This window comes from Triturus cristatus, chromosome 10, assembly GCF_964204655.1.
Source record: "Triturus cristatus chromosome 10, aTriCri1.1, whole genome shotgun sequence".
Taxonomy (NCBI): domain Eukaryota; kingdom Metazoa; phylum Chordata; class Amphibia; order Caudata; family Salamandridae; genus Triturus; species Triturus cristatus.
The window spans coordinates 1016789297-1016816840 of record NC_140593.1 but is presented as its reverse complement, the minus strand read 5'-3'; the positions used below and the strand labels follow the sequence as shown (position 1 = coordinate 1016816840).

General features: G+C 45.7%; 1 protein-coding gene across 1 annotated transcript in view; it reads right to left on the bottom strand.

Moving 5' to 3' along the window:
* The window catches only part of BAIAP2L1 (BAR/IMD domain containing adaptor protein 2 like 1), a 586052-nt gene that overhangs the window by 114667 nt on the left and 443841 nt on the right, over positions 1-27544 (bottom strand). The window contains exon 9 of the mRNA XM_085629004.1: positions 24505-24655. Within this exon, the coding sequence (XP_085485130.1) occupies positions 24505-24655 (151 nt within the window). The remainder of the gene's footprint in view (positions 1-24504; positions 24656-27544) is intronic.

Below are 27544 nucleotides of genomic sequence, written 5' to 3'. Positions count from 1 at the left end.
TTTTAAGCCACACAAATGTTTTCAAAATGTTAGAAATACACAATGCTAGTTTGGCTGGTTATCTGCTTTTACAAGGTCCTTTCAGTGGTGTTGGACATGTCCCTCTCTGCAGGGTAACCCCAAAAAAGATTGCCTTCATCCCTTTTTTAGGTCTCGCCTGAACCAGCGCATGCGCTGCTCTGGCGAGATATTTAGTGAGTGGGCTTTAAAAAGCAGACCACAGCTTTTTGTGTGGCCTAGAGCGTGCGGTTACGCGCATAATTACGAGCAGAGGCGCCATCTGGCTTTCCTCTCTTGTCATGGTGCACGCACATCGCTCGCGATCACTTTCACTTTTGCCGCACACACCACTCGCAGGCTCACCTCCTGCTCCCCCTCTCAGTTAACAGTTAACTCTCGCGGCCGCGGGGTCGCGCTTGTGTTTGTTCGTCTTGGTTTAGTCATTCTTTTATGTCTTTGACTCTACACCCTTCATCAGTTAATCTTTAGACTAGAACTGTTCTTGAGAACCAGCACCTCAGAGGTTCCTGTTGAAAAGGTTTACAGTAGTCGTTCCGAGTCATAGATTAATAATCCCTACTCTAAGCAACCCTGACTTGGTTTACATCTTCAAGCACAAACAGAGGTGGCAGCCGTGTTTTGACATTGGCAAACGTAAGACCGCAGTTTACGAAACTTGTGACTCGACAAGTCAGAAATCCTTTAGAAATAAGGCGCTTACGCAATGGCCGTTCTCTGCTGCAGTAACGGAGGGTGGCTAATGGTGGCCACCAAATATATCTAGTGCTTGTTACGCCTGGCTTCCATATGTAGGCGCTTTGATGTTTAAAGGCATAACATACTGCGGACAACTTGAGCCGCGCATCAGGTCATCCTATGCACACGCGAGGAACACCGCGACACCAGCCGAGGGCTCTGTGGGCGACTGTCAAGAGAGCCATGGAGACTGTCCCGGCCAGCTTCCTCCTGCAGCCGCCTGTCTTCCATATGGTAGGTAGTGCGAGGTCTTACTTGGGCACCGGCACTGATAATCACAGTCTGTGCGGCGTGGCATGTTTCAGCACCTTTCACCATTGTAGCGACGTCCGGCATTTTCCGATATTAATTGAACGATAGGTTTTAAGTGGACTTTGGAACGAAGATACGTAAATATTCAGTAACCTACTTCGCTTTCTACAGAAATTGAGTGCCAAGCGGGCTCTTTAGCTCTTGATATTACGTCGTTGCCCGCCCATAACCTGCTCCACCCCCAAGAAACTGGTTTGGGAAGTCTCGCATGTGTAAATTGAACCCATTTTGTGAGTTAAACATATGTTTACGGACAAAAATGACTTAAGTCCTACTCTTAGTTTTGTATATGAAAAAGCATGGAACTACTTAGAGCAAAAACATTTCCCATCCAAGAAGTCATCTCCAGTAAACTTCCCAAGCTGGTGGAACTCACCTTGAAAAGTAATTCACTTTTAGGAACTCTGCACAACTTCTCCAAAAGAATCGTAATTCTGCTCACGCTTGGTGCACTGCACAGCCAGTTCCAATACTTTGAAGTCTTTATTCGCCAATGAGGTTTGAAGACCAGGCTTTCCCTTTCCTGCTGCAGGCACTTGTCAAACATCAACAGGCTGGCCGGTCTGTGGCTGTCACCACTGCCCAGTACTGGTGAAAGGCAGGCAGGTGTGGGGCAGAATGTGTTGCACGCTGGGCCGCTACTGTGCTGGGCTAAACACCCACTCACCTTTAAGGAAGCAGTATAGTTACACAAAATGCCCATATTTAGTTTCCAGCCAGTTTGCTTATGTTGCCACTACTTAACTTGAGGCTTTTGTGCCTGTTTGTTTGTTGTGCACTTTCATCACCTGCACTTTGCAGCAAGAGTTGGCACACAGACTTTGCTCTCTGTAGCTCGCTCTCTTTTCCTGGGGAAAGTCTGTGAAATCAACATCCGGTGTTGTCTCTGCCCTACAGTTTGGCTGTACCTTTTACTGCGTGACAGTCATCAGGCGACAAGCGTCCCTGTCCCAGTAGCCCCCACCAGAGCCTGGCTCCTGGCCCGGCTCATGACATGTTCTGTTCTGTGAACACTTCCTTCCCTAGCTCACAGCTCTGCCCTTCTTTAACTGCTGCTGTAAACGGTAATGTGCGGTTCGCTCACTTTGCTTTAATCTTAATCCCACAACTGAACGTCATGTTTTAGACACACTATAATTTTTAATAGTCTTTCACACCCTCATGCTTATTTTTGACAATTAAAAAAAATTTTTTGCCTTGGAGGAGTCTACAAACACTTAACAGACTCATTACGCACTCTACGAGCCAACATGATTACCCAATTTTCTGTGAGCAAACAAGTTCTAGGGAGGTAAGTTTCATGCGCATGAGAAGACGACGTGAAACAAGCATTGGCATAGCCAATAGGTCGCGCCTTTGGGACCTTATAAGTGTTTAGCCATGCAACAGTTAATGTTGTTGCACCAAGGATATTGTGCTGCATAACTAAATACTTATAAGGTCCCAAAAGCGAGACCTATTGGCTATGCCAATGCTAGTTTCTGTTTTGGTTGTCATTAGGACTCTGTGCACTTTACCACTGCTAACCAGTGCTTTCCCTTAAACATGGTAAAATAGGACCTACACTTGATAGACATTTAATTTATTTCAAGTCCCTAGTATACAGTAGGACATGTACCCAGGGACTGTAAATACATGCTCTAGTGGGCCTGCAGCACTCATTGTGTCACCCACTAGAGTAGCACTTTAACATCTTAGGCCTGCCACTGCAGCCTGTAGTGAGTCAAGAGGTATCGGGGACTTGCATTAGCTTATGGGTGAGTTAGTTATGGAGAAATCGACGAAGTTGACTTGGGAGTGTGCAGGATTGATGATGTGTTACCTGATGTCCAGGGCTTTGAGCACAGAGTATAGAGATTCTTTCATTATTACGGTGGTTGAATTTCTAGGAAGGTTGAAGTTTCTTAGAAATATGGGATTTGAATGCGGCATGAAGACAGATTAAAGGAGGGAGGTGATTTCTTCGGAGTTGTCCTTGTTGGTCAGAAGGTCTTTAGGACAGGTAGGAGGCAGTTGTCTTGGACGCTGACAGGGAGAATCGGTAGCTGAGGGGCTCAAATGCTGCTTTTTTTTTTTAGCTTGCATTGCCAAGTGGACTTGGAGATGGCTGTAAGTATTCCATCCATTTTATGTGCATGGTCAGTATGCTGAATGTTGTAGCCAGAGGGGCTGAGGACTACCAAACGTGTGCAGACGTGGGTATGAGCAAAGATTTCTGTGACAAGCCGTAAAAGGGCGTCCAGGTGATGTGTGAAGTATGCAATGTAACATTGTACAATGATGAGCATGAGCTGGATACTTTGTACTTTTGGTGGTGCATGTGTGCTCATGACCAGGAATTCCTTCAGGGATGATTGTTTGCCAAGGCAAGTGTGATGTGAGTTTGTTAGTGTCCAGGCCTCAGTGTTAGAATTAGCTGGGGTGTATGGTTTGTGATGCAAAAGATTTGGATGGATTGACTATGGGCATAAGCTCTGGCCCAATTACCTTCCTGGCACCAACAGGCCGAATTGAGAGATGCCCTTGAATGCCTGCCAGAAGTATGGAAGCAAACAAAAATGTGTTGGGTGGAATGCTTAAATTAATCTCAGCCACTGGGAAAAACTCAGGCTGCATACCAGTCCATTGTTTTTTTCCCCACCATGCAGCCTCAGATTACACCCAGCCATATGCACATCCGTCTTGGTTTTCCTCCTGCTCCAACAGAAACAGAGCAGGCAGAACTGCCAAGCCATGTGGTCTCTGAACCGTGCTGACTGTGCCACTGGGACCAACCTGCACCCTACTGAAGAGCCATAACTAGGGCGAAATCTATTGTGAGTTGCTTGTTCTGGTTTGGAGAGAAACTGGCTTGACTGTTCAGGCTGAACTGTTCCTAATAGGGCTGGATCATGGATAATTTGCATATGGCTGGAAGTAATCTGAGTGGTATGGTGGGCAAAAAAGTATGGACTGGGATGTGCCCCCAAAAGACCAGTGGTTGATATTAATTCAGGCATCCTACCAATCACTTTTTTTATTTACTTTTGTCTGAAGTAAGATCACCCTGAGGAGATGACTAAAGTAGTTAAGGAGGCAAGAAATATCAGATGCAAACCAGTGATGTCCCTTCCTTTTGAGATGGATGTGAGAAATATGGTGATGTTAAGTTATGTAGGGATGGATGCTGAGAAATACGGTTATATCACTTTCTGTTGAAAAATATGCTGGGAAATGGGGTCTGCTTGCCTGATTTATTCTATTTAACAGGAAGCCAGCAATGTCATTTCCTATTGAGATGGATGCATAAACATGTAGTGATGGCACTTACTTTTGGGATAGACCATGAGAAATAATATTTGTTTAACCTTTGTAGTAGGACTGGATGGTGATGGAACGAGTGCTCAACTTAGTCTCGGTTACTGGCGATCGTTCTTTGCTGCATTCCAGGTGATAATTTTTTGCCCACTATGCCACAGTAGACTGAAACCTACCATATGATGATGATGAAATAAGCTTTATTTCGATAAAACATATCTTAAAAGCACATACAAGAGTAACATACAAGACAAAATTTGAGAGACCAAAAGACAGGCCATGTTAGTGCAATGTCGTCATGTTTCCCAAGATAAGCAAAAGGTTAAAAAACATATAAACATTATAAATAGGACAATTTAAAAAGAGAGTACAAACAGACAATAAAAACAATCAGCCTACTTGACTAAGGGCTACAAGGGCTTTAGTTCTTATAAGCCAAGACCACCTCAAAAATTTCGATAAAGCGCAGACGTGCAGAGATCGCGTGTCTGATTTCAGAATGCGCAAAGCTGTGAGATGGTCGCGTGTACCCAGGACTCTACATAGGGGTTTAAGCCAATAAGATCTTGGGATTTTATATTTGGGGCATGAAAATAAGACATGTGCAATTGACTCAACTTTAGTCTCACAAAAAGGGCAAAATGGTGATGTCTGGGAAGGTGGTTTCCAGCGTGCGGTCAGCTCGCGAACCGGAAGAGTGCCAACCCTAAACTTGAAATAGAGGGCTCGGTCATACGACTTTTGGATAATGTCGAGATAGGGCTCATAACGCACTTCGTCTTTGACCATAAGAAACTCAGTAGTTCTACTGCCACCTTGGGAGCTAGAATTCCTTTTTGCAATAACCCAGCTCCAGTATAATTTCTTTAACTCTGCTTTCGGGGGTGAGGTTCTATTTACCCAAGCGTCTTTAAGGCCAAGGTCAAAAAGCAGGGCCTTTACGTCTTTCAGCCATTTGATTTTGTGCCAGCAAGGCATAGACAGTATTTCGGATAGGCCTTCCGCATACTTGGCTAGCTCAGGAGTCCGCCAAAGCCGGGCCCAGAGGAGTAAGGGGCGTACTTTTGCCAAGTCTTTCATCGCGTGGCACCCTAGATCCATTAGTAGGGGCACTATAGGGGTGCTCTGCGGAAGTGCCATCAATTCCTTATAAAAACTAGAATCAGACTTGGCAAGCTCATCAATATTATTTAAGCCCCATAATTCGGCACCATAAAGTGCCGCACTCAGACCTTTTGCTTTATATATATCCAGGGCTGGGGCTATTGGCCTAGACGTAGAAAGAACGATGTTTACTAAGGAGGGCACCAGTAACCCTCTTATGGGTTAGAAGCATCTTTTGTAAGTGAGATGGCCAGCGCATAGTATCTGTAATACGAATGCCCAAATAATCAAATTCTTTTACCCTTTCAAGGGTAACCGCGTTCAGGGCTGGGGGCCGTCCTAATTTTCTAGGTGGATTCAAGATTAGGTATTTTGTTTTAGTAGCGTTTATGATAAGGCCTCTAGCACTACAGAAGGTTTGGAAACTATCAAGAAGAATTTGTAGACCCATGGGTGATTTGGACAACAGAAGAGTGTCATCAGCAAACAGGAGAGTTGGAATGCGTTCGCCCACCAGGGATGGTGCATCAGAAGGGACTTTTTTCAGATGATCCACTACACCGTTCACATAAAGTGAAAAAAGGGTAGGGGCAAGAACACAACCCTGGCGGACGCCCCTGTTCACTGGGATTCTCTCTGTTTTCTGGCCCTGTGGGCCCCAGCGCACTTGGGCGTAATTTCCCTCATGAAGTTTTATTAATAGAGCCAGCAAATAAGAGGGAATATTCATATTGGCCAGGACAGACCACAGGGTATCACGGGGAACAAGGTCGAATGCTGTTTTAAGGTCTATAAAAGCAAGGTAAAGGCTGCCCTTTCCAAGAAGGACAACCTTCCAATAGATGAGAAATAGTCTAAAGACCTGTTCTATGGTACCTGTCCCTACCCTAAAGCCTGCTTGATAGTCTGAGAGGATATTGTTGTCATTCGCCCAAGATAAGATCCTCTCCAAAATCACTTTCCCGATCACCTTCTGGGATGAGTCGATCAGACTAACTGGGCGATAGTTAGCTGGATCGTCTCTAGCGCCCCTTTTAAAAATGGGGACGACCTCGGCCCCCTTCCAGGATTCGGGGACCGGGGCACCATTAGTGATGGCGTTAATTAAGGTAGAAAGGAGCTTCCCCCATCTAGATGGATCTAATTTGAGGATGTCACCAGGTATGCCATCCGGGCCAGCTGCCTTCAAGGGGACAATGGACTTAATGGCAAAGAGCACTTCCCTATCAGTAAAGGGGTCAATGCTCGGTGCGTCCATGGAAGAGAGCACCCCATCAGAAGGAAACACCCCCACATCTTCGGGCCGAGAAGAATAAAGTTTGAGAAAATGCTCAAACCAGGCCGTACTAGTAATATTACATGTCAAGAGTGCGTGGGCTGGTCTGTTTTTAGATCTAATTGTATCCCAGAAGGAACCAGGGTCACGTTTGAGGGAAGCCTCCCTTAGTGCCTGCCAATACTGTTCCTCCCAAGACTTTTTGGCAATAGAGATAGTGATCCTATAGTCCTTCCTAGCCATCTGGATCTTGGGTATAATCCGGGTTTTGAGAGCCGCAATTAGGGCAGATTTCTTCTTCCTGCAATTTTGCGTATACCAACCATCCATAGGAGTGCGCTTGTCCTCACCTCTCGGTGGGCCGCCTTTACTGTGTATTCGAAATAAGTTTCCCAGCTTATTAATAGTGTCTTGGAAAACAAATGGGGCCTTATCGCAAGCAGTCTCATGGGTGCTTGGTGAGGCCAGCTCATCTTGTGCTGCATGCAGTATTGACCTTATCAATTCGACTTTTTCATCATCCAACCTCACTTTATGCCATTTAAGGCGCCTCTCACAGTTAGCAGGACGTACCTCATGGGTTTGCATAAAGCTGGCTGCTGACGGGAGCAAAGACCCATGTGCTTCCTCCCATAGTGATTTAATACTGAGGGATAGTTGATTATGATCGCTATCGTAAGAGGGGATTATTACCATATCCACCTCATACGCCCAAAGATTAAGATCCAGAAGTATATAATCGATCCTTGAGGTGTGGTTTGTCCTATTGTAAGTATGTGTGCCTTGGAGATCAGAAGGTGTTCTACCGTTTGCCGCCCTTAATCCAAACTCTAGAGTCATAGTGTTCATAAATACGACTGATTTTGTCCATCTCTTGATGGGGGGCAATGATAGTATTGGGATGCCTCTTTTAGTGTCGTCCTCAAATAGATCAGGAAGATCTAATGAGGCAAGGGGCTCAAAGGAGCAATTAAAGTCTGCTGCTACCAAAACGTGGGATGCATGATGACACTTACGTAATTCCCCCTCAAGATGTATGAGTGCAGGTGGAAGGGCTCCACCAATAAGACCCCTAGCATAGACGTTGAATATATCGAGAGACTTCCTTCCCTGGGTTCCCTTAAGAGTGAGCCTTAAGATGTCAGGAGAAACAATATGGGCCTGCCTAGTAGTACACCCGAGGGAGATACTAACCCAAATCAGGAGACCACCCGAAGGGCGTCCTCTTCCTGTCGAGGGTAGAGTGACCGGTACGAAGAAGGTAGTGTAACCGACCATATGATAAGGCACTATGCTCCAGGTCTCCTGAAAGATGCAGATGCTATAGGGCGATATTAGGGAGTTCCAATATGGGAGATCTAATTTGCTGGCGAGGCCAGCTACATTCCAGCTTAGAACCCTAAAGGAGGAAATGTCAATGGCTGCATCTCGTGTTATGGAAGAAATAGGAGAATTGGAAATAGCCTGAGGCAAGCTATGTAAGGAAGGCGGCGAAGAGTAGTTACTATCCTGATAAGATGGGATAAGCTGTGGACTATGCTGCTGAGCATGGGGGCTCACATTGTTTTGGGGGGGATCCCCGGCTAAATCAGTAAGCACTTCAACATCTTCAATCTTTTGGACTCCTGCGAGAAGGTGAGTACCATCCCCAGCAAAAGTTCCATGTCAATAAGAATCATAGCGACCGTAAGGTTCACAGTATCTATTTGGAACGGATGGAAAATAGGCATTTTCGCTGGGGGTCCAATCTCCCTTAGAATACCCATCACGAGGCAAGTGGAGGAGAGAATGTGAATGATGAAAGTACACAGAGTCTGAATAGAATTGGCTTAAATCTAAACATCCTATGCCATTAGTATTGAAACCTGGTTGTCGATGATTACAGATTAGCTTGGTGACACGGGGATCCCTAAAGTTTACAATGACACAATCGCCGGACATTTTCTTTGGTCTGTTACCCACCCAAGAAACCCTTTTAACATGAAGAACATAACCATCCAGATGTCTAGGGAGCGGCCTATTGATATTCAGCCAGTGTGTTGTTTTGTTTTTTAACTCAGTAAAAGATTCTGGCTTGCCAGCTTTAAGATGTGGAACTCCTGTTAAAACGGCAACAAAGGGTAGGCACTCCGGTGGGAGATTAATATGGGGTAAATTTTGTTCAGGGTAGGTAACAACATCATTCAATTGGACTTGTACGGGGTCTTTACTAGGTGATTTAGAAGAGTTCTGTGCGGGTTTTACTCCACGTCCCGATGCTTCAAGAGTTATGGGTCTATCAATCGGACCAGAGACTGATTTTTTATTTGTGGATAGGCTGCCCAGGTTGGATGTAGATGCTGGGGGCTTAGTACCTAAGGAAATAGCTCCATTCTTTGGCCCTAGACATGAAGCAGCATTTGAATGCAATGGAACGGCTTGGGAGGTAGGGTCATTGTGGATAATTTGAAGGGAGTCAGCAATAGCAGGATTGTCCTGGCCCATCTTTGAATATAACTTGATCAGGGATTTAAGAGAAAAGAAGTTGTCCAGGGAGGCCTGCTCAAATTTCTCAAGCCTCTCGGACAATGTTCTTACTCTTTCCATCAAGGGGAGTATGAGAGATTTGATGAGTAACTCGAGTTGACCAACAAGGGAAGATTGGGATTCTAGATCTTCTTGTGATTCAGGATGTAAGGAAAGCTGCTCTACAGAACTTTGGGGGACCAGATTGGTGGAGTGTACAGAGGATAATCTAGTCCTCTGCTGATGAAGTTTAGGAGGGGCTATGCGACCCACTTTCTTGTCAAGATTATTGTGCAATTTACTTTTGCATTTCTTGGGTGCTTTTGTATGGTCCTCGTTATTGCCACTACCCACTCTTTTTCTTTTGCTTGGAGCGGATTTTGGACCTGCTATAGTAGATGGCTCGGGGGGAACAGAAATTACAAGAGGAGGAGTTATATTAATAATAGATTCAGGGGCAGCTAAAGGAGTGACCAACAGGGGAGAATATGATAAATCGAGCTGTGTCTGGGGACCGTGGTCTATAGAACTAGCAGGATTTATATCCGCGCTAGTCAGCATGTGTTGTGTGTTCCCCGTTATAATTCCATCTGGTTGGATATTGTCTAGGATAGGGGAGACAGCTGATGCAATTTTGCCCATTGAAGAGCGTTTATCTTTGAGCAGATCGAGAGAAAGTCGGCGTTCTGTGATGGCGATTTCTTTTTCAAGCACAGAGCAAGCACGTATTATAAAGTGATCTAAGGTGCCACTCACTGACGCCCCGCCTGACGCACCTCCCTTACCCGAACGCGTAGACATTGCCATAGGAGAAATATATACACGCAAATCACAACGTGTAATGTAACAGGCAGTATGCTACACGTATAATACAGCAAGCCAGTGGAAGTGAAAAAGTCAAAATGTCACGTTACCGGGAGTGGCAGTATCACAGGGCCAAGAGGGGTGGCCCGGACCGGCCTCCTTTGGCCTCTGACGGCCTTAGACGGCCCGCCCTTTGCCCGGGCTTAGCCCGCGTGCGGTCCCGCGACGCGGGGGATGCAGCCTGCTTATGTAGCGCCGCCAGGCGCGAGCAACCAGCTTCCCAACTTCCGGGATGGAGAGCGGAGGAGTCTGGGGGTCGTGGTCCCACCTCCACGCAGCGGCCGCAAAGGTGGCGGTAGCGGCGGCGGGAGGGAGACCAATCCAACGAGGCACACACCCAGGTAGGGACAACTTCTATTGCACAGTTCCAACGGCCAGCCCAGAATTCACAAGCGGTATCTCGCCCGCTCCACCGGGGATGCAGCCTGCTTATGTAGCGCCGCCAGGCGTGAGCAACCAGCTTCCCAACTTCCGGGATGGAGAGCGGAGGAGTCTGGGGGTTGTGGTCCCACCTCCACACAGCGGCCGCAAAGGTGGCGGTAGCGGCGGCGGGAGGGAGACCAATCCAACGAGGCACACACCCAGGTAGGGACAACTTCTATTGCACAGTTCCAACGGCCAGCCCAGAATTCACAAGCGGTATCTCGCCCGCTCCACCGGGGATGCAGCCTGCTTATGTAGCGCCGCCAGGCGCGAGCAACCAGCTTCCCAACTTCCGGGATGGAGAGCGGAGGAGTCTGGGGGTTGTGGTCCCACCTCCACACAGCGGCCGCAAAGGTGGCTGTAGCGGCGGCGGGAGGGAGACCAATCCAACGAGGCACACACCCAGGTAGGGACAACTTCTATTTCACAGTTCCAACGGCCAGCCCAGAATTCACAAGCGGTATCTCGCCCGCTCCACCGGGGATGCAGCCTGCTTATGTAGCGCCGCCAGGCGCGAGCAACCAGCTTCCCAACTTCCGGGATGGAGAGCGGAGGAGTCTGGGGGTTGTGGTCCCACCTCCACGCAGCGGCCGCAAAGGTGGCGGTAGCGGCGGCGGGAGGGAGACCAATCCAACGAGGCACACACCCAGGTAGGGACAACTTCTATTGCACAGTTCCAACGGCCAGCCCAGAATTCACAAGCGGTATCTCGCCCGCTCCACCGGGGATGCAGCCTGCTTATGTAGCGCTGCCAGGCACGAGCAACCAGCTTCCCAACTTCCGGGAAGGAGAGCGGAGGAGTCTGGGGGTTGTGGTCCCACATTCACGCAGCGGCCGCAAAGGTGGCGGTAGCGGCGGTGGGAGGGAGACCAATGCAACGAGGCACACACCCTGGTAGGGACAACTTCTATTGCACAGTTCCAACGGCCAGCCCAGAATTCACAAGCGGTATCGCGCCCGCGTAAACCTACCATATGCAAATCAGCCTTGGTGTAGTAGAAACCGTCCCGCACAAGCTGTCGGGCCAAGTCCCACCCAGAAAGGAACACAAGCAACTCCAGACCGTTTTCAAACGACTTAGGTCTCAGCACAAGGCACAGCTTGAGTCCTGTGGCACAGTGAGCATGAGACCCACGTCTGGGTATACTCATCATACTTAAAGTGTCTACTGCAACTGCCAATAATTTGATGGAAAGAATACTTGAACTGAACACAGCCACTGGTCATGGCTTGGGGCCACATTCCAGACCATCATTTTTCACCCACCATGAAAGTCTAGACGAAGACCTACCATATGCAAATCAGTCTGTGTCCTGCTCCCAAAGGAACAAGTCCAGCCCAAGCTGCCAGACCAGGTTCCCTCCAGATGACAACACAAGCTGCCCCATACTGGTTTTGACTTGCTTAGGTAGCATCAGTGAAATGCTGCTCTAGTCCTGAGGCTAGTCAGGTGTTGCTAGAGTTATTATTCAGAGTTGACCTGGCCTGGAAATTCAGCTCATGCTGTTCATATTGGAGCAGGACCTAGGCTGGTTTGCATATGGTTGGTTTCTGTCTGACATGGCTTGGTGAGCAAAAAAACAATGGACTTGATTCTAGCAGAGAGTAATTACCAGCAACTGAGATTAATTCATGCAATCCACCGATCACTTTTTGTTGTCTTCGGTGGACCACTTATTTACATCAGTACGAGTAGAACCCCTTGAGTTCTTCCGCCTTTAGGAAAAGTAAATCTATTTTCAACGGTCCAAAAAACAATAGAAAAAGAGTAAGACCCTTTTCATGAGAAAGGGTGTACTTTTAATAGGAGATGCAAACATTGAGAAAAGGTTGTGAAAGGAATAAAGTGATAAACAAAGCAAGAACAGCACTAACTTACCTACATTGCTTTCCTCTAATTGTTAAATGTAACCCAAGAGAGACCCCCGAAGGCTGCATCCCCAAAATCGTTCCAATACTCAAAGCTTCTAATTATCCTGTATACCATCTGACCCATTTAGCTCTCAAACCATTAAACACATTTGATTCCCTTACATGTAGCACATGCATTACATGCCCTAAGTGTGCAGTTGTTCTACCTTACCAAAAAGTACTACTACTGATTATTTTCTCTATGTACCTGCACCTAACACCTAACTCCCAGTACCCCCATCTTCTCCAAAATACTGAAATGAGTGGTCTGCAACCAGCTCTCATCAAATAACACACACAACACCCCTCAATAAACCTTCTATACATTCCACTCTACTGAAACAACACTCCCATGTACAAGACAGCATCACTAGTGCATTTCACAACCAACTCACCTTCTCCCTCATACTTTTGGATCTATCTGCTGCCTTATACATTGCTCGACCATCCTACTTTATTCTCTTCTCCAGACCAACTAGTCTACATTGGCCCAGCTCACAACTGATACACCTACTATCTTTCCAGGTGCTCTGTATTGGTACTTTATTGGTAAAGGTTTTCAGGCTTCAATCTTTTTTCTGTCTGATCTACTTCCCTGTTTAGCAATTCATTTTTTGGGTCATGTGCCTTAAATTCAAAGACTGTGCTCTAAGTGTGAAATATAATGTTCTTTCCTCCTAGGTTTTTCTCTGGTCATAGATGTCAATGCATTTCCAGATGTTTAAGCCATGACCCTGTTTTAACTTGATTTAATTAAATCAGCATGCACCCCAATTCTATGTCAGGACTGGAGGCTCAGATTATGCATTTCTCTTTCTTTATTTTTAGCCCAGCAGCCCAAACATCTTAACTATGCGACATTGAAACTAAAGACTACATTAACCAAGAGTCTTTGGTGCAGGAAAAAACAATCCACCAATGGCTTTCTCAGTCTCTCAAAGACCTCATCAAGAAAAAGCACTTTCTTTTTCTTCACTGCTCAGCAGCCAGATAAGTGCTTTTCTTGAGTGTTTCTGTGGGTTTTGATGGATTAAGTAATCTTATATGTATTGATAATGCTCACTAGCAACGCGCACCTTCATACCCCAACCGTCCTCCCCGGAGAACTGGCTTAACTGATTAGGGCATTCAGCTCTCTGCATGGGCAAAAACTGGTTTGTGGTCCCTCCTCACAGTGAGGGTTGTCTTTACACTACCACATGTCCCTCCCCTTAGCCCCGTCCCTCCCCTTAGCCCCATCCCTCCTCCTCAGTGAAAAGAGAGTCCTTTAATTCTTCCTATTGTCTCCGGCACCATTTGTACCGACTCTTAGCAGCCGCGGGCCATGCAGCATGTCATGCGTTGCAGCGGTGAAAAGTCAATGCCGCTGGAGGGCACACAAGTGTCCCGAGCAGGGTGCCCGTCCTGCTGGTCCTCTCTTCCGCTCAGTAGTGACGAACTTGCACTGCCTCGGGAGTCCTTTCATCTCTCAGGCTTTCGTTTGTGTTCTGCCAACTCCAGTTAGCAGTTGTTGACTGCGGGGTTTCCCTGTGCCTTCAGGCAATCTTGATCGGCAGTATCTCCCCATATGATACCAGCCTAAGGTGCAATAGCTCAGGGGTGCAGACTCTTGCTAGTGACCTTGCAGCCCCCTTCTGAACAAGAGCTTGAACCCTGCTCTGGGAGTCAACAGCAATAATTCTGCTCTATAAATCATTCTATTGTGGTAAAAACCATCAAGCATTGGCAATTGCAAACGTAATGGCATACTCACATGGGCAGCAACAGGAGGTGGTGGAGGAGGAGGAACAGGCATTCCTTCCACTCAATGAGGGACTCGTTGCTAGTGGCTAAAACCAACCATCTTCCGGCCGCAAAACCCAAGGGCTCATCCTCGGCGGGGTTGCTCAGGAATTCTGGAGTTCTGGTGGTAAACAAGGGGTCCCTAAAGGACATGCCAACCCTCCAACGCTTTTAAGAGGCTACACTTAGCCTTTTTGAAAAGAAGGGCAGGCGTAAACGAGGACAGCCGGCATGACAATTCTGGGACTTCCCCCGATGATAATCATTTCCTCCCATCAGGTGATGATGCCAGTGAGGATTCAGGTAATGCGGACTCTGGGGATGAACCAGGCACCAGCAAATCATGGAGACCGAATAGCGGCCCCAAATGTCCCAGAATAGAGTCCGTGGATGGTGACGAACCCACCATTTCCCCGGATATGTTCAACTCTGTTCCTCAGGCTGGACCTCAGCCTTTAAGGTGGAACAATATGTGGGCAGTCACATTAGAAAACCATTGGATAAAGAGTTCAGGGGAGTCTTAAAGTAGAATGCCAAGGCCGTCTCTAGCAGGGAAGGGGGTGTGTACCCCCGAGATTGAGCCCAAGATGGCCACGTTCATCACCAAATTCATCAAAGACCCAAAGAAGGGCCTTGACCGATCCTGGAAGACCTGCCAAGATAAAGTGTTAGTTTCGAGACCTCTGACGAAAATGCCAGATGTGGCACAGGAGGCTCCAGAATCCGGTAGAAGCATTGACCACAATATTTTACAGGTCGGTCCCAGCGAGCCCTGTGTTTCCTGGGCAACACCAATTGTACCCTCTCTGCAGAACAGAGAAGATCTCTCTTCATAAAGATAGACCCCAAGCTGGGAGAGTTGGCAACATCAGAGGCAGGCCAGGTGGCTGATGTAAGGCTGTTCGAAGACCCTTTTCTCAGGTAGCTTTAAAAATTCGTTACCATTTTTTCTTTCCTTGATAAGGCACAGCAATCAATAAGAAACGTTTTTCGCCAAAACATTTTTGGTGAGGCCAGGACAGGAAGGGGACACTCACATGGCCGATCCTTCAACTCCGCTCCCAATTAGCTCCAGCCCAAGAGATCCACGTAGTGAAAGGACCAGAAGAGATTTAGGGGATTCTTCCCCTCTTGCGGTTACGGACGCAGCACAGGAGGCCGAGGTGCCTTTAAAGGTACCTCCAACACTTCTAGAGTAAGCAATACCCTTGCTTCCCTTGTAAGAGAGGGGTTCATCCTCAGACACTTCCTTCACAATTGGAGAGCAATAACAGGCTATGTGCGGGTGCTTCAGGTGGAGCAAGGTTTTCATATGGAATTCTACTGAATACTCCGCCAACGGGTACGTCCCTTAACCAAGAGGTAAGAGCTCATAGGGAAAGGGGCAATATCCTCGACATCCTTTCATCCCAGGAACTTCATCAACACACTCTTTCTGTTGGAGATGAAGGACAAAAGCTTTTGACCAGTCAACAACCTCAGGCAGTTCGCAAATGGGTGGTCTATCGCCATTTCAAAATGGAGGGGAATTAACCTTCTCAGGGACATCCTTCAGCCTAATGACTGGTTGGTATGCCGAGATCTTCAATACGCATAACTAACCATTCCGATTTTTCCTTCCCACCGACGGTTTCTCCAATTCGCTTGGAAGAATCAGATTGAGGAGTTCACGCCCCTTCCATTCGACCTTTCCCCAGCACCTTTGTGTTTCACAAAGATTATTCGTCCAGCCATGGAATGGTTGCGTGCGAGAGGCGGAAACATTTATTGTCCACCTCAACAATATCCTACTCATGCATCAATATTTGGATTGTCTAAGAGGTCAATTGTGAATGACAATTTCCTTACTACATAGTCTAGGATTCCTCATTAATGAGCAGAAGTTGGTGGTCAATCCCGCTCAAAGGATGGTATTTCTGGTGTTCGTGATTGACAATCTCTGAAATTACCTCAGAAAAAGATGGCTCTGATTCACAAAGAATTACAGAGAACCTTGAGGAAAGAGAAGATCTCCTTGCGACATCTCACCAGAGTGGTGGGACTGCTGGCTTCTTCTATATAGGTCATTTTTCTGGGGCCCTTACATTACAGGGCCCTACAGAGATAAAACAAGTTATTTACTTGTACACAGTGGTTCCCCAGTATTGATATATTTCATAGATGCACATGCTTGAATCTTCCCTGTCGTCATGGTGGGAGTCCTATGGTAACAGCAAATGAAATGCACTGCTAGTAGACAGGCCTTAGAAAACCCACTGAAAACAACAGAAATTGTTAACCTATTGACTGTGTTTTAAAGCATCCAAACTTCAGCGAATCAGAGCAGAGACCCAGAAGTACTCTTCCCCTGCGGAGCCACCATACCTCAGATTTTGAGCACAAGTGTAATAGCTAGAGGATAAGAGGTGAAGTAATGGTGAGCCTGAACGGGGAGGAGGGAGGATCGCATGTGAATCTATGAACTATATCAATACTGGAGAATCACAGTGAACAGGTAAGTAACTTGTTTTTTCTCCAGTATTATATATCTTTCATAGATTCACATGTTTGAATCGGAAGAGCAACCAGTATCAAATGTGTTTAGGTGGTGAGTTAGGCGAACCTTCCCACCATGAAACCCATACAACTTTAAATATGATATACTGATGAAATCATGTTTTCCTGAAGTATCAAGTATTATCAGAAACACCAAGGCGAACCTTAAAATATAATATTTGTACATTTGCAGAACTTCTAATCATATATGATGTTTATGTTTAAGCAATTTTTATAGCTCGCAAATACCCAGGGGTGTCTCGGCGCTTAACTGATCAGATGATGGCTATAGCAGATCTTAATGTGGGAAAAGCAAGGTTTTTAATTTCTTCCTAAAACTAAGGAGAGTGGGGGCAGTTTTGATGGAAAAAGGGAGTGAATTCCATAGTCTAGCTGTGGAAATCACAAAGCATCTGTCACCCCAGTAGGCTTTCCTTGTGCATTGGACATTGAGCAGATGAGCTGAGGATGAGCGAAGAGTTCTGGGGTTTTCGAGAGGACGAAGGGCATCTTTAAGAAACTGCGGGCCTGAGTTGTTGATGGCTTTGTAGGCAATACACAGTGCCTTAAATTGTGTACGGCTCCTGACAGGAAGCCAATGAAGCTGTCGGATGTGAGGAGTGATGGAGGTGAACTTGGGAATGCCCAATAAGATTCTGGCTGAGGCATTCTGCACCAACTGAAGCCTATTAAGAACTTTTTCCTGTGCATTGAGAAGGAGGGCATTACAATAGTCCATTCTGGCAAAAACGAGGGTGCTGATCAGAGTTTTACCAGCTGAAGTGGGGAGGTAGGGAAGAAGCTTCTTGATTTTCTTCAGAGTGAAGAAGGAGGTGGAGACTACCGAGTTGACGTGGTGGTGGAAGAGCAGTCTGTCATCGAATATGACTCCGAGGTTGCGGACCTTAGTGACAGGTTCTGGTGGAGATCCCATCTCGTTGGGCCACCATAGGGGGGACCAGGCAGGTTCCAATTTCCCGAATGTCATAACCTCTGTCTTTTCAGAGTTCAATTTTAGACAGTTTGAAGACATCCAGGAGCTGATGGCGAGCATTCCCTCTTGAAAGTTTGCTGCAACTGTAAGTCCATCATTATGTACAGATAGAACCAGCTGGGTGTCATCGGCATAGGTTGTGAGACTAATGCCGTAGGACTTAATAACCCTCGCTAAGTCCGAAACATAGATATTAAACAGGGTCGGACTTAGCGAGGAGCCCTGTGGTACTCCGCATGGAAGGGAGAACGTGTGGGAGAAGAAAGGGCCCAGTTTTACAGCCTGTGAACGATTAGCCAGAAAGGAGGCGAGAAGTTCTTTGGCATTGTTCTGGATGCCGATTGCTGAGACACGGTCGATCAGAGTGGCATGATCTACCGTGTCGATGGCCTATATATTTTTGAAAAAAGAGATAGAGGGAAAAGAAATATGAAATTTGCATCTTGTTATGAACAACTTAATCATGCATACCTTATGAAAACAGGCGATGTAAAGTGGCTTGTCCAACTGCCACAGACTTGTACCATGAGTCCAGGCAGTAGTGGTTCATAAAGGTATAGGCATTAACCCATATGGCTGCCCTGCGGATGTTAGGGAGTGAAACCCCTGCAAACAGGGCCGAAGGAGCAGCCACTTTTCTTATGGAATGCGCCTTCTCTTTCCTGGACAGCGGTCTTCCTGCTTTTTCATGGCGGAATGTGACAAGTGCAGCAACCCAGTCTAATCTTGGCCCTAGAGAAGGCATAGGATACTAAGAGTTGATCAGATTTTCTCAACAATTTGTTCTGTCCAGGTAGAATTTGAGATATCTTTTAATGTCTAAAGAATAAAGAGCTTTTTTCACAGCCAAGGATGGATTAGGGAAAAGAGTTGGCGAGACAATAGGCTCATTGAGATGAAAAGTAGTTGGTACCTTTGGAATAAACTTGGGGTTAGTTCACAGGATTACTCTGTTCTCCCGAAATTGAAGTTATGGTTCACGGATTGTCAGAGCCTGAAGTTCACGTATTCTCCTTAGGGAGGTAATAGCCAGGAGAAAGGCAACCTTCCAGGAAAGAAATTTTAAGTCAACCTTGTGAATCGACTCGAAGGGAGGCTTCATTAAGTGTGATAAGAATGTGTTGAGTTGCCAGGACACCAGCGAGGCTTAACCGGCTGAAAGGTCTGGAGCAACCTTTTCATAAATTCTTTAGTGAGTCTGCTTGACCACAAGGAGAGCGTTCCTTTCTGTGATCTGAATCTGGAAATTGCCGCCAGGTGAACATTCACAGAAGCATGAGACAAGCCTGGCTTTGCTAGATGCAATAAGTAAGGAATAACTTGTTCTGGCGTTGAGCACAGCGTGAGAAGGGCACCAAACGCAAAACCTTTTCCACTTTGCGGAATAGCATTTATTTGTAGATTCTGCATGAGCTTTCACAGAATCATTCTGCATTCTTCAGACAGAATTACGGACTTGAACTCAATGTCCTTGAGACAGGAGGAAGGACAGCCTTCAGGGCAAGTTACACCACCCGAAGCTCAAGCATATTTATTTCTAGCTGCTTTTTTGACATGGACCAGAAGCCCCATGTTTAGGCGTCTGTGGCCATGATAGCTTGAGCTTGTGGTGGTCTGAAAGGACAACCTCCTTCAGAAGGATGGAAGAGTCCATCCATCAATGCAGATCTAAATGCATCAACTAGAAGATCTTTACCTGAGCTGAATGGATACCATAATATTGTAGTCACCAAATTGTCAGAGAACAATGCAAGGACATCACCCGCCTTCTGGCACATTGTAACAATAGGATAGACACATTGGAGTGATCTCTGGGACAGGCTGGTTTTGTAGGGAGGATAGGAAGAGAAGTGCATAGATCTTCATATCAGTTGGATGACCCATCAGTCTTTTATAACCACCTTCCAATTGATAACAAAACAAGACACCACCCCAAATAAAATCTTGTGGGAAGAAAATCAGAGAGGCTTAGAGGAAGCAGAGCCCATACAGGACACTGTGGACTGGGTCTACTGCTGCTGCCAAAGCCTTCCAGATCAAACCCTGGCTTAGGTGTGTTGCTGGGACAGCTCAGTCTTCGAGTAACCATTGGAGTTACAATATTGCTGTTAGAATTGCAGGTTTGCCCAAGGCTCGGGCTCAAGCTGTCACCTACTGTCCTTGAAGCACTGCGAGAACACTCTGCTTTCTCCCCAAATAGTCATTCTCCATTAAATTAAATGAAAAATAAATGTATATAGTGACCTAACCCACAGGTATCAAGGTGCTGCATCTGGGAATTCCAAACCACCCCCCAGGAGACAGCTGACATAAAAGAGAATAGGGAGAGAAAACAATGACCCGATTAAAAAAAAGAGATGGAAGAAGATGAGCCTGTAATCCATCGGGACCCGGGAAGTCTAACTAAGAGGAGAAGAGCCAGGTTTTCGAAAGGAGGTGTAGGAGTCAGTCTCTACAATGTAGCTTGGCAGGTTATTCCATAATTTGGCCGCTGCGGTGGAGAAGAAGCACGCACCCCATCTCGGCTTACAGAATTTTGGCACAGTAACTTTACAGCTTGAAGCTGATCTTAAGTCGCTGGTCAGCCTATAGAAACGAAAGGATGACCTAATGGCCAGTGCGCCCTTGCCGTGCAGAGCTAGGTGGACTGTGCAAAACGCCTTAAAGATAAAGATCACCCGCTTCTTGTTTGGGAGCCAGTCGAGATTTCAAAGGCCTTCTCTCACTGAAAGATATTTCGTAGTGTTGAGAATGAGATGTGCAGCCACATTTTGTACCATCTGAAGTTTGCTCAGGGAGTAGCTGTTTAGGTTGAGATACAGATCGTTACAGAAGTCTAATCACGAGGTGATTAACATGATAGCCACAGATTTACAAAGTTCCTCTGGAATAAAGGAAAAGTTCTTCCTGAGGGATCGAATAATGAAGAAACTGGTGCTTGGGGTTCAATTTACCTGCAGATTGAAGTTGAGGGAGGTATCAAGCAGAACCCCTTAGTTACTTATTGACTCAGCTGGAGTAGGGAGGGGCCACAAGATTCCAGCCACTGATGATGTTAACCCTGACTACTTCTGACACTGGGTCGGAGCCACCAAAGCCATAAAACCAGCAGAGGCATACCTCCCCTGGGGAATAGCCCAAAGAGTTAAGGGGCTATCCTAAAAAGATCCAACATAGCTACCCAGATGGCCTTGACCTGCACTGGGGAACCCTGGCTTCAACTTCTTAGATGCCAGGGGTTCTCCCAGAGTTGAGGAAGAGCCCACAATTAGCAAATGGTGTAGTTACTCTTAATGGTTCACTGAATGGGATCCTTTCATCGAGGAAGAAGAGGATTTAGCCAGTGGTGCTTTGAGTGGGAAGAGCTCCTAGGGGAACGTTCCCTGCACGGTGACTTACCTTTAGGAGATGAAGTCTGCTTGGGAGTGGGATTGGGTGGGGGCTCTTCCTTAGGGCCTAAGGAAAGAGTAACTTGACTGCATGCTCCCTGATTACCTTGAGTTGCAAGTGTCACAATCTGTGGTGTTGTGTCCCAGCCCCAGAGACCATATACAGTCATCATGAGGATCCATAAACGACTTCTTAAGCCACTGTCAAAAAGTATTCAAGTCTGAAGCCCTTTCAGGAGACATTTGACCTTGTTGGAGTCGAAAGCTGGGAATTTCTTTGTGGAGACACCAAGTGCCATGTTCTGCGGGAAAAAAAAAAAATGAAATGTTAGGGCACCCACTGGCATATGATCTACCCGTGTGGCATCACACACGGAAGCGGAGTCATTGCTGGAGTCAGATGGTGCCACATGGCGATGCTGGGGTGTTATTGCTGTGGATAAAAGGTTTCCAGATCAGGCTGAAGCCATGGATGAGTCTTCATAAGGTGAGAAAACTATGAGAGGATGTAGCCACCAGGGCCGCATCATGATGGGCTTTGCAGTCTCAGCACAGACATGAGCTCCTGTATTTTTATGTGTCTTAAGTGTGTAAAGTGAATTGATTTCACCCAATATTTCTCAATGTAAGTGCAATGTTTTCGACAACACAGCTTAGAAAAAGAAAGAGGCAAATACTGCTCACTATTTCCAAGCCGTACTGTCTGAATATGAAGCTCAAACTCTGAGAAATATCTGGTTAAACGTTTTATTGTAATAAAAGCACCATATACAGCTATTCCTTCTGACCAGAATTTCTAAACAGAAAAATCACACAGAAGGGGGCCCCCCGAACAAATAGATAGGCAGGGGTAGCAGGGGAAGAAACACGTAATACATCTAGCAAGAACCCCACTGCCTGAAAAGTATTAGGAAAAAGTGCTAATCGTCACTGATACAACACCAAAACAGCAATGTCACATCCCCCCAGGATAGACAGTACAGTGTGCTAGAGGCCAGGGAGGCCACACGTGTTGCAAGGAACTAACAAACTTTAACCATGTTTTTTTTAAAACAGTTATATCAAATTTATTGTAACAAATCTCAGAAAAGCCATACTAAAAATAGTTGATAAGTATTCAATAATATACAACACAATGCAAGAAAAACCCAGGCGCACCACTCTGACTAATTCATACTCATTCATTCGCACATACCTAAAAATCACACGTGTCCTACAATCTCCAAATCCCATCTGTTGGTCACCGCCCACAGAATGCTAATGACAATATGGTACTATGGTATAAATATTGACACAATTTGTTTAAACATTTCAATGAATGCCACAGATAGATAATCTTGGGGTAGACATCAAGAGGCGAGGACTCCAGCGCCGACGAGCATTTCGGTGTATGACCCCAATTGGTGGGTCTCACCTTCTTCAGGACGCAGAAAAATATGATGACAAGGTGAGAAACGAAGGAGCGCCTGAGTTTACACAAAGCCAATCCTACGCAATACAAATCCAGTGACATCCAGGTATAAAGCGAAGTGAAAAGATGTCCCAATATGCGATGAAAACAGAGAGCAGCCACGCGGTAGGATAAGAAAAATGGTCTGCCGCAAAGGACCACCAGCGTCAGTCCAAGCACCAGGGAGGTTAGAACACCATGTCCTGGCCAATAGCACCCGTCTCTTCATGGTGAGGAGAGAAATACTCCTATCCAGTGACGTCCTTAATAGATACCCCCAGATAAGGGACTCTATGTAGATTATGGATATGCAGATCAAACAGTCCTCGGAGACATGCAAGGACATAGACAGCACGGGCCGGATAGGCACCACTGTTTCTGATCGCATATAATTCAATCAGGCGACTTAACCACCTTTGCCAGGACTTGCACTCCAATGAGGCTAAAAACGAAAATAGCAATTCCCATACGGATACACGGGAAGAAACCACCGGGAGGCCGCGGGATCACATCCCCTCTTGTGTCAATTATTTTGTCTCATCCAATGAAATGTTGATTGATTTGACGGTATTACCATTATACCACATAGCACTTTGTGGATTATAATAGGTACCATATTGTCATTAGCTTTCTGTGGGGGGTGACCAACAGATGGGATTTGGAGATTGTAGGACATGTGTGATTTTTAGGTATGTGTGAATGAATGAGTATGAATTGGTCAGAGTGGTGCGCCTGGGTTTTTCTTGCATTGTATTGTATATTATTGCATACTTATCAACTATTTGTAGTATGGCTTTTCTGAGATTTGTTACAATAAATTTGATACAACTGTTTTCAAAGAACATGGTTGAAGTTTGTTAGTACCTTGCAACACGTGTGGCCTCCTTGGCCTCTAGCACACTGGACTGTCTATCCTGGGGGGATGTGACATTGCTGTTTTGGTGTTGTATCAGTGACGATTAGCACTTATTCCTAATACTTTTCAGGCAGTAGGGTTCTTGCTAGATGTATTACAGAATTTCTATGCACCAACAACATAGAAACTCTAGAGAGAATTCTACACCCTCACTCAGCTAGAACATTACATCCCAGCACAACGCTGCATAATTATTATTATTTTTTTTAAATGGGCTAGGATCTGAGGATGCACTTAGTAGGATTTCAAAGCTGCTGTGCTCATTTATTGTGTCAACCCTCATATGAGGGTGAATACCCCAAAGGGTTAAAGGTACAGTACTTTCCTGACCAATTACATAGGTCTTCAAAGCTAACAGTGGTAATGTGGAAGATAAGACTGCCTTTGTAGATCAGATCTAAAGAAAAAAGTGTTAGGACTATGGTGCATGCTGCATGCCATTGATAAAAAAGCGTGAGGATACTTGCCTTCTTTCTCTTTTAAGGTGAGGAGTATTTGTTTAAATGTTAGCTAGCCCAATGATACACTTCAGGTGGTCAAGGTTTTTCAGAATAAAGTATGCTTGGACTTGTAGATTCACTTTTATTTATACAAGTGGGCCTGAACGCCCCAGCATGGTTAGTGCTGCTGGCTGAAAAACAAGCCTCATTGAAAATCACCCTCATGACATGGATCAATTGACTGTCATGTATCAAAGTCTCAGATGCTACCCAAAAGCTACTGAGAAACACACATTTGCTCTCGTCCACCAAAAACCGCTATGATTTACCTAGAAGAAAGGCAAAATCAAATACTGTGCACGTTTAGGAACATGCAATTTTTTCTTGGTTGCATCCAGTTACTCGATTAGACAATGTAAACAGTCTGTGGTACAACAACAATCACATTTCCGAAACATTAAGAATACAGTTAACACGAAATACGTTTCACCGCCATTTGAAATATTTCATGCAAATGTTCAGTATTAATAAAATAAATCAGAAAAATAACCTGGTGTTTTTAGTCTTTCATGGGGATGATTCTTCTGAACGGGTGGTGGGTCGTTAAACATATCAACTAAAGGACTTGTATGTGCTTTGTTCAGTGGAGCGGGGGGCATTCTTGGAATGCTTTTTGAGTTGTAATCATAAACATTGTCAACCTGCGTAATAAACAAAAACACAATGTTATCATTGGGAGACACATTTAAAGACTTTGAAGCAATCAATTCTTGAGAAGAAAACTTAAGATTTTGCTAAATAAATACTTTTCCTGGATATGCTACCGTTTGTACTACGGTCACTTTTTGAAAATCTGATAGACTTCTGTTAGCTATCAGCCTCTGATTTCTTTGCTCCTGAGCTTGTGGCATATTTTTAAGCATCTGCATCACTGCTAATTTAAGCAATTTAATTTAATTTTAATGAATGCCAGCTTGGTCTGGAGGCTGTGCCTTCTCGGCATCAGTCGAGAAAATGGTGACGAAAAAACAATTCAGATATGGGCCAGAGAAAATCATGAGAGTAATAGTCATTTACGCACAACACCCCTGCTCCCCAAAGGAATATAGTAAAGCATTCACGAATCGCACAGAGAATACTGCACACTCCATATGGATTAAGAAAACAATTGTCACAATTCCTTATTTTGTTTCTGTTCCTGCTTTATTTGCTTGTGTTCACTTTGGTTCCCTCTTCTTGAAGGCTTATGAACATTAAGGCTGGCATGACCGGTAATGCACATTTTGTGCTGATTGTGCCAGTTGGAAGTGCTGGGCAGGCAAGAAGTGTGCAGATTCAGAGACTGGTGTGATAACAGCATCTACCAATCTTTACTGGAGTCTATTTTGCCTTGGCAGGAGGCTGACCACTGGCAAATATTTTGCTAGGATTATATCATGGCCCGTATTTGTAACTGCTGCAAGGCACTGCAAGACTTCGCTATTTCACACTGTGGTGGGCTGCAGATGGCGAGGAGATATGCATTCAGCTTTTCCCTGTCCTCAATGAGATTATCCAGTAGTTGGTACCACCTATCTTGATAAATGTGGGTGCTGGTGCGGACTACTCTACCGCTTGCTATCCATCAGGGTGGTGGACCTTTTCGTTGTCCTGTAGGTGGTGGGCCTCCTATATCTGAGAAGGAAGAAGGCCACTCGGAGGGTGAGTTGCAAGGGCCTTCTTATTGGGACTATTAGCTTTGTTTGGTTTCACCAACTGTCTCCTGTTCAGATGCAGCTCCAGAGTTCCCTACTGTCCAGGAGGGCACCCTATCCATAATCTACAGGGCGGGACTCATTGCTTTTATCTGCACAGTTGAAGCACGTCTCTTCCTGTCTACTAATGGGGTGTGCTGCCACACGATGTGCTAGATGGTTGGCTCCCTGTCAACATGCTGGGAAAGAAATACAATGTTGGGACATGCATGTTCAAGTGTGGCATCTGAACTTTGTGGGTGACGGGACAGCGGGATAACAAATAGTTCGATAAATAAAAGCTTGACTGTGCTGAAGTGATAGGACACATCAACAGCGAGTAGGGTCATTAAAGATTATGTTTTACACTTTCAATTCACCAGAGATGCAGGTGGTTCCACTATGAAGCTGAAGTGACAGGAATGAATCCTTGACTAGCTGGGTGTCTGTCTCGGTAGGCACAAAGGCCCACAAAGTTGACTCGTTCTAGATGGCAGCGATGAGTCCTAGTCAAGCGCCATGCTTCAAAGCATAGCCACCACCAGGTGGATCTGAATTTGAGCTAAAGTCCATTGCCACCATCACCAAGTACATATCCAAGCATGGAGGCAGGCAGGTCAATACAGAATCCGAACGGGCTGGATGTAATCAGACCATGAGAATGGGTGTAGATGGTCCAGCACCACAAGCAATTGGACAAAGCCTACCCGTACTTGGACAAGAAAGTTAGTGAGTTGTACTCATACTGGCTAAGCACAAGCCTGCAATGTAATCAGCCAATTAAAGGACCTGTTCTTCGCCCTGGGGAATCATCACCCCCTGCTACCAATGTATCTGACACTCACTCAGTGTCATCTTTTTTTAGAACCAGGCAGGCTGTCCACCAGAAGCCTCGTTTTGAATTCAGTGAGCCACCATAGGACTACACATCAGGGCAGTTTGGACTGTTGGTGCTCACACACTACACAGAAAGAGCAGGTCTTAAAAAGATCTCAATCCAAATAAAATCAGCTGCCATACAGTGTAGGTGATTTAATTTTGTAGGGCTTGACTCCTAAATGTCTCTTCTCCCACTTCATATCTGATACATGGCTTCAGCTTACAATGGAAATGAGGGGTCCCTACACAAAACATACAATTGTGATAGTTACCTCATTAACACTCCTAAATTAGCCTCCGCACAAGCCCTCAAAGAAGTGAGTGAGCCGCTCGGTGTCTTTCCCCCAACATTCAGGGACGTTACGTATCGACCATTGACTATATTTTCATCAGAGACTCACTGATCTCTAGATTCAGCACCTTTGAAGTGGATGACAGGACGGAAAGTGAGAATATACCTTTGCGATTATCTTTGGAGCTTGCCTCTAAGCAATCTGCCAAGTTACCGGAAGTAACTGGGCAGATTGCTTAGAGGCAAGCTCCAAAGATGTGCTAACTGCTTGAGCTGAGCTTTCTTTTTTACCTTGTTTGTTTGCCACTAGGAACCAACTGGTGAAGAACTCCTCAAAGTCCTATCAAGAATCAAATGGAACGACAACTCCGGTGCAAAGATGGATAACTGGATTGCATCAAAACAGACAGACGTCTTTGCGCTTAATGCCTTATCTCTACTACAACGCTGGGACAACAGCCTGGCTTATATTCATTTTACCCTTGGTGAAGGGTCTGGGGCCCCCCAAAACAAGTCAAATCTCATGACCCGCTCCACTCCAAATATTCTCCAAGGAATTATTCATCAGCAAGCGTAATGTCCGAAGAGCCCTAGTGGCCCACAAAAGAGGGAAAAAGACAACGCTCAGCTCAAGCAGTTAGCACATTCAGAGCACTACACAGACAGAATGTTTGGCACCTGAAACG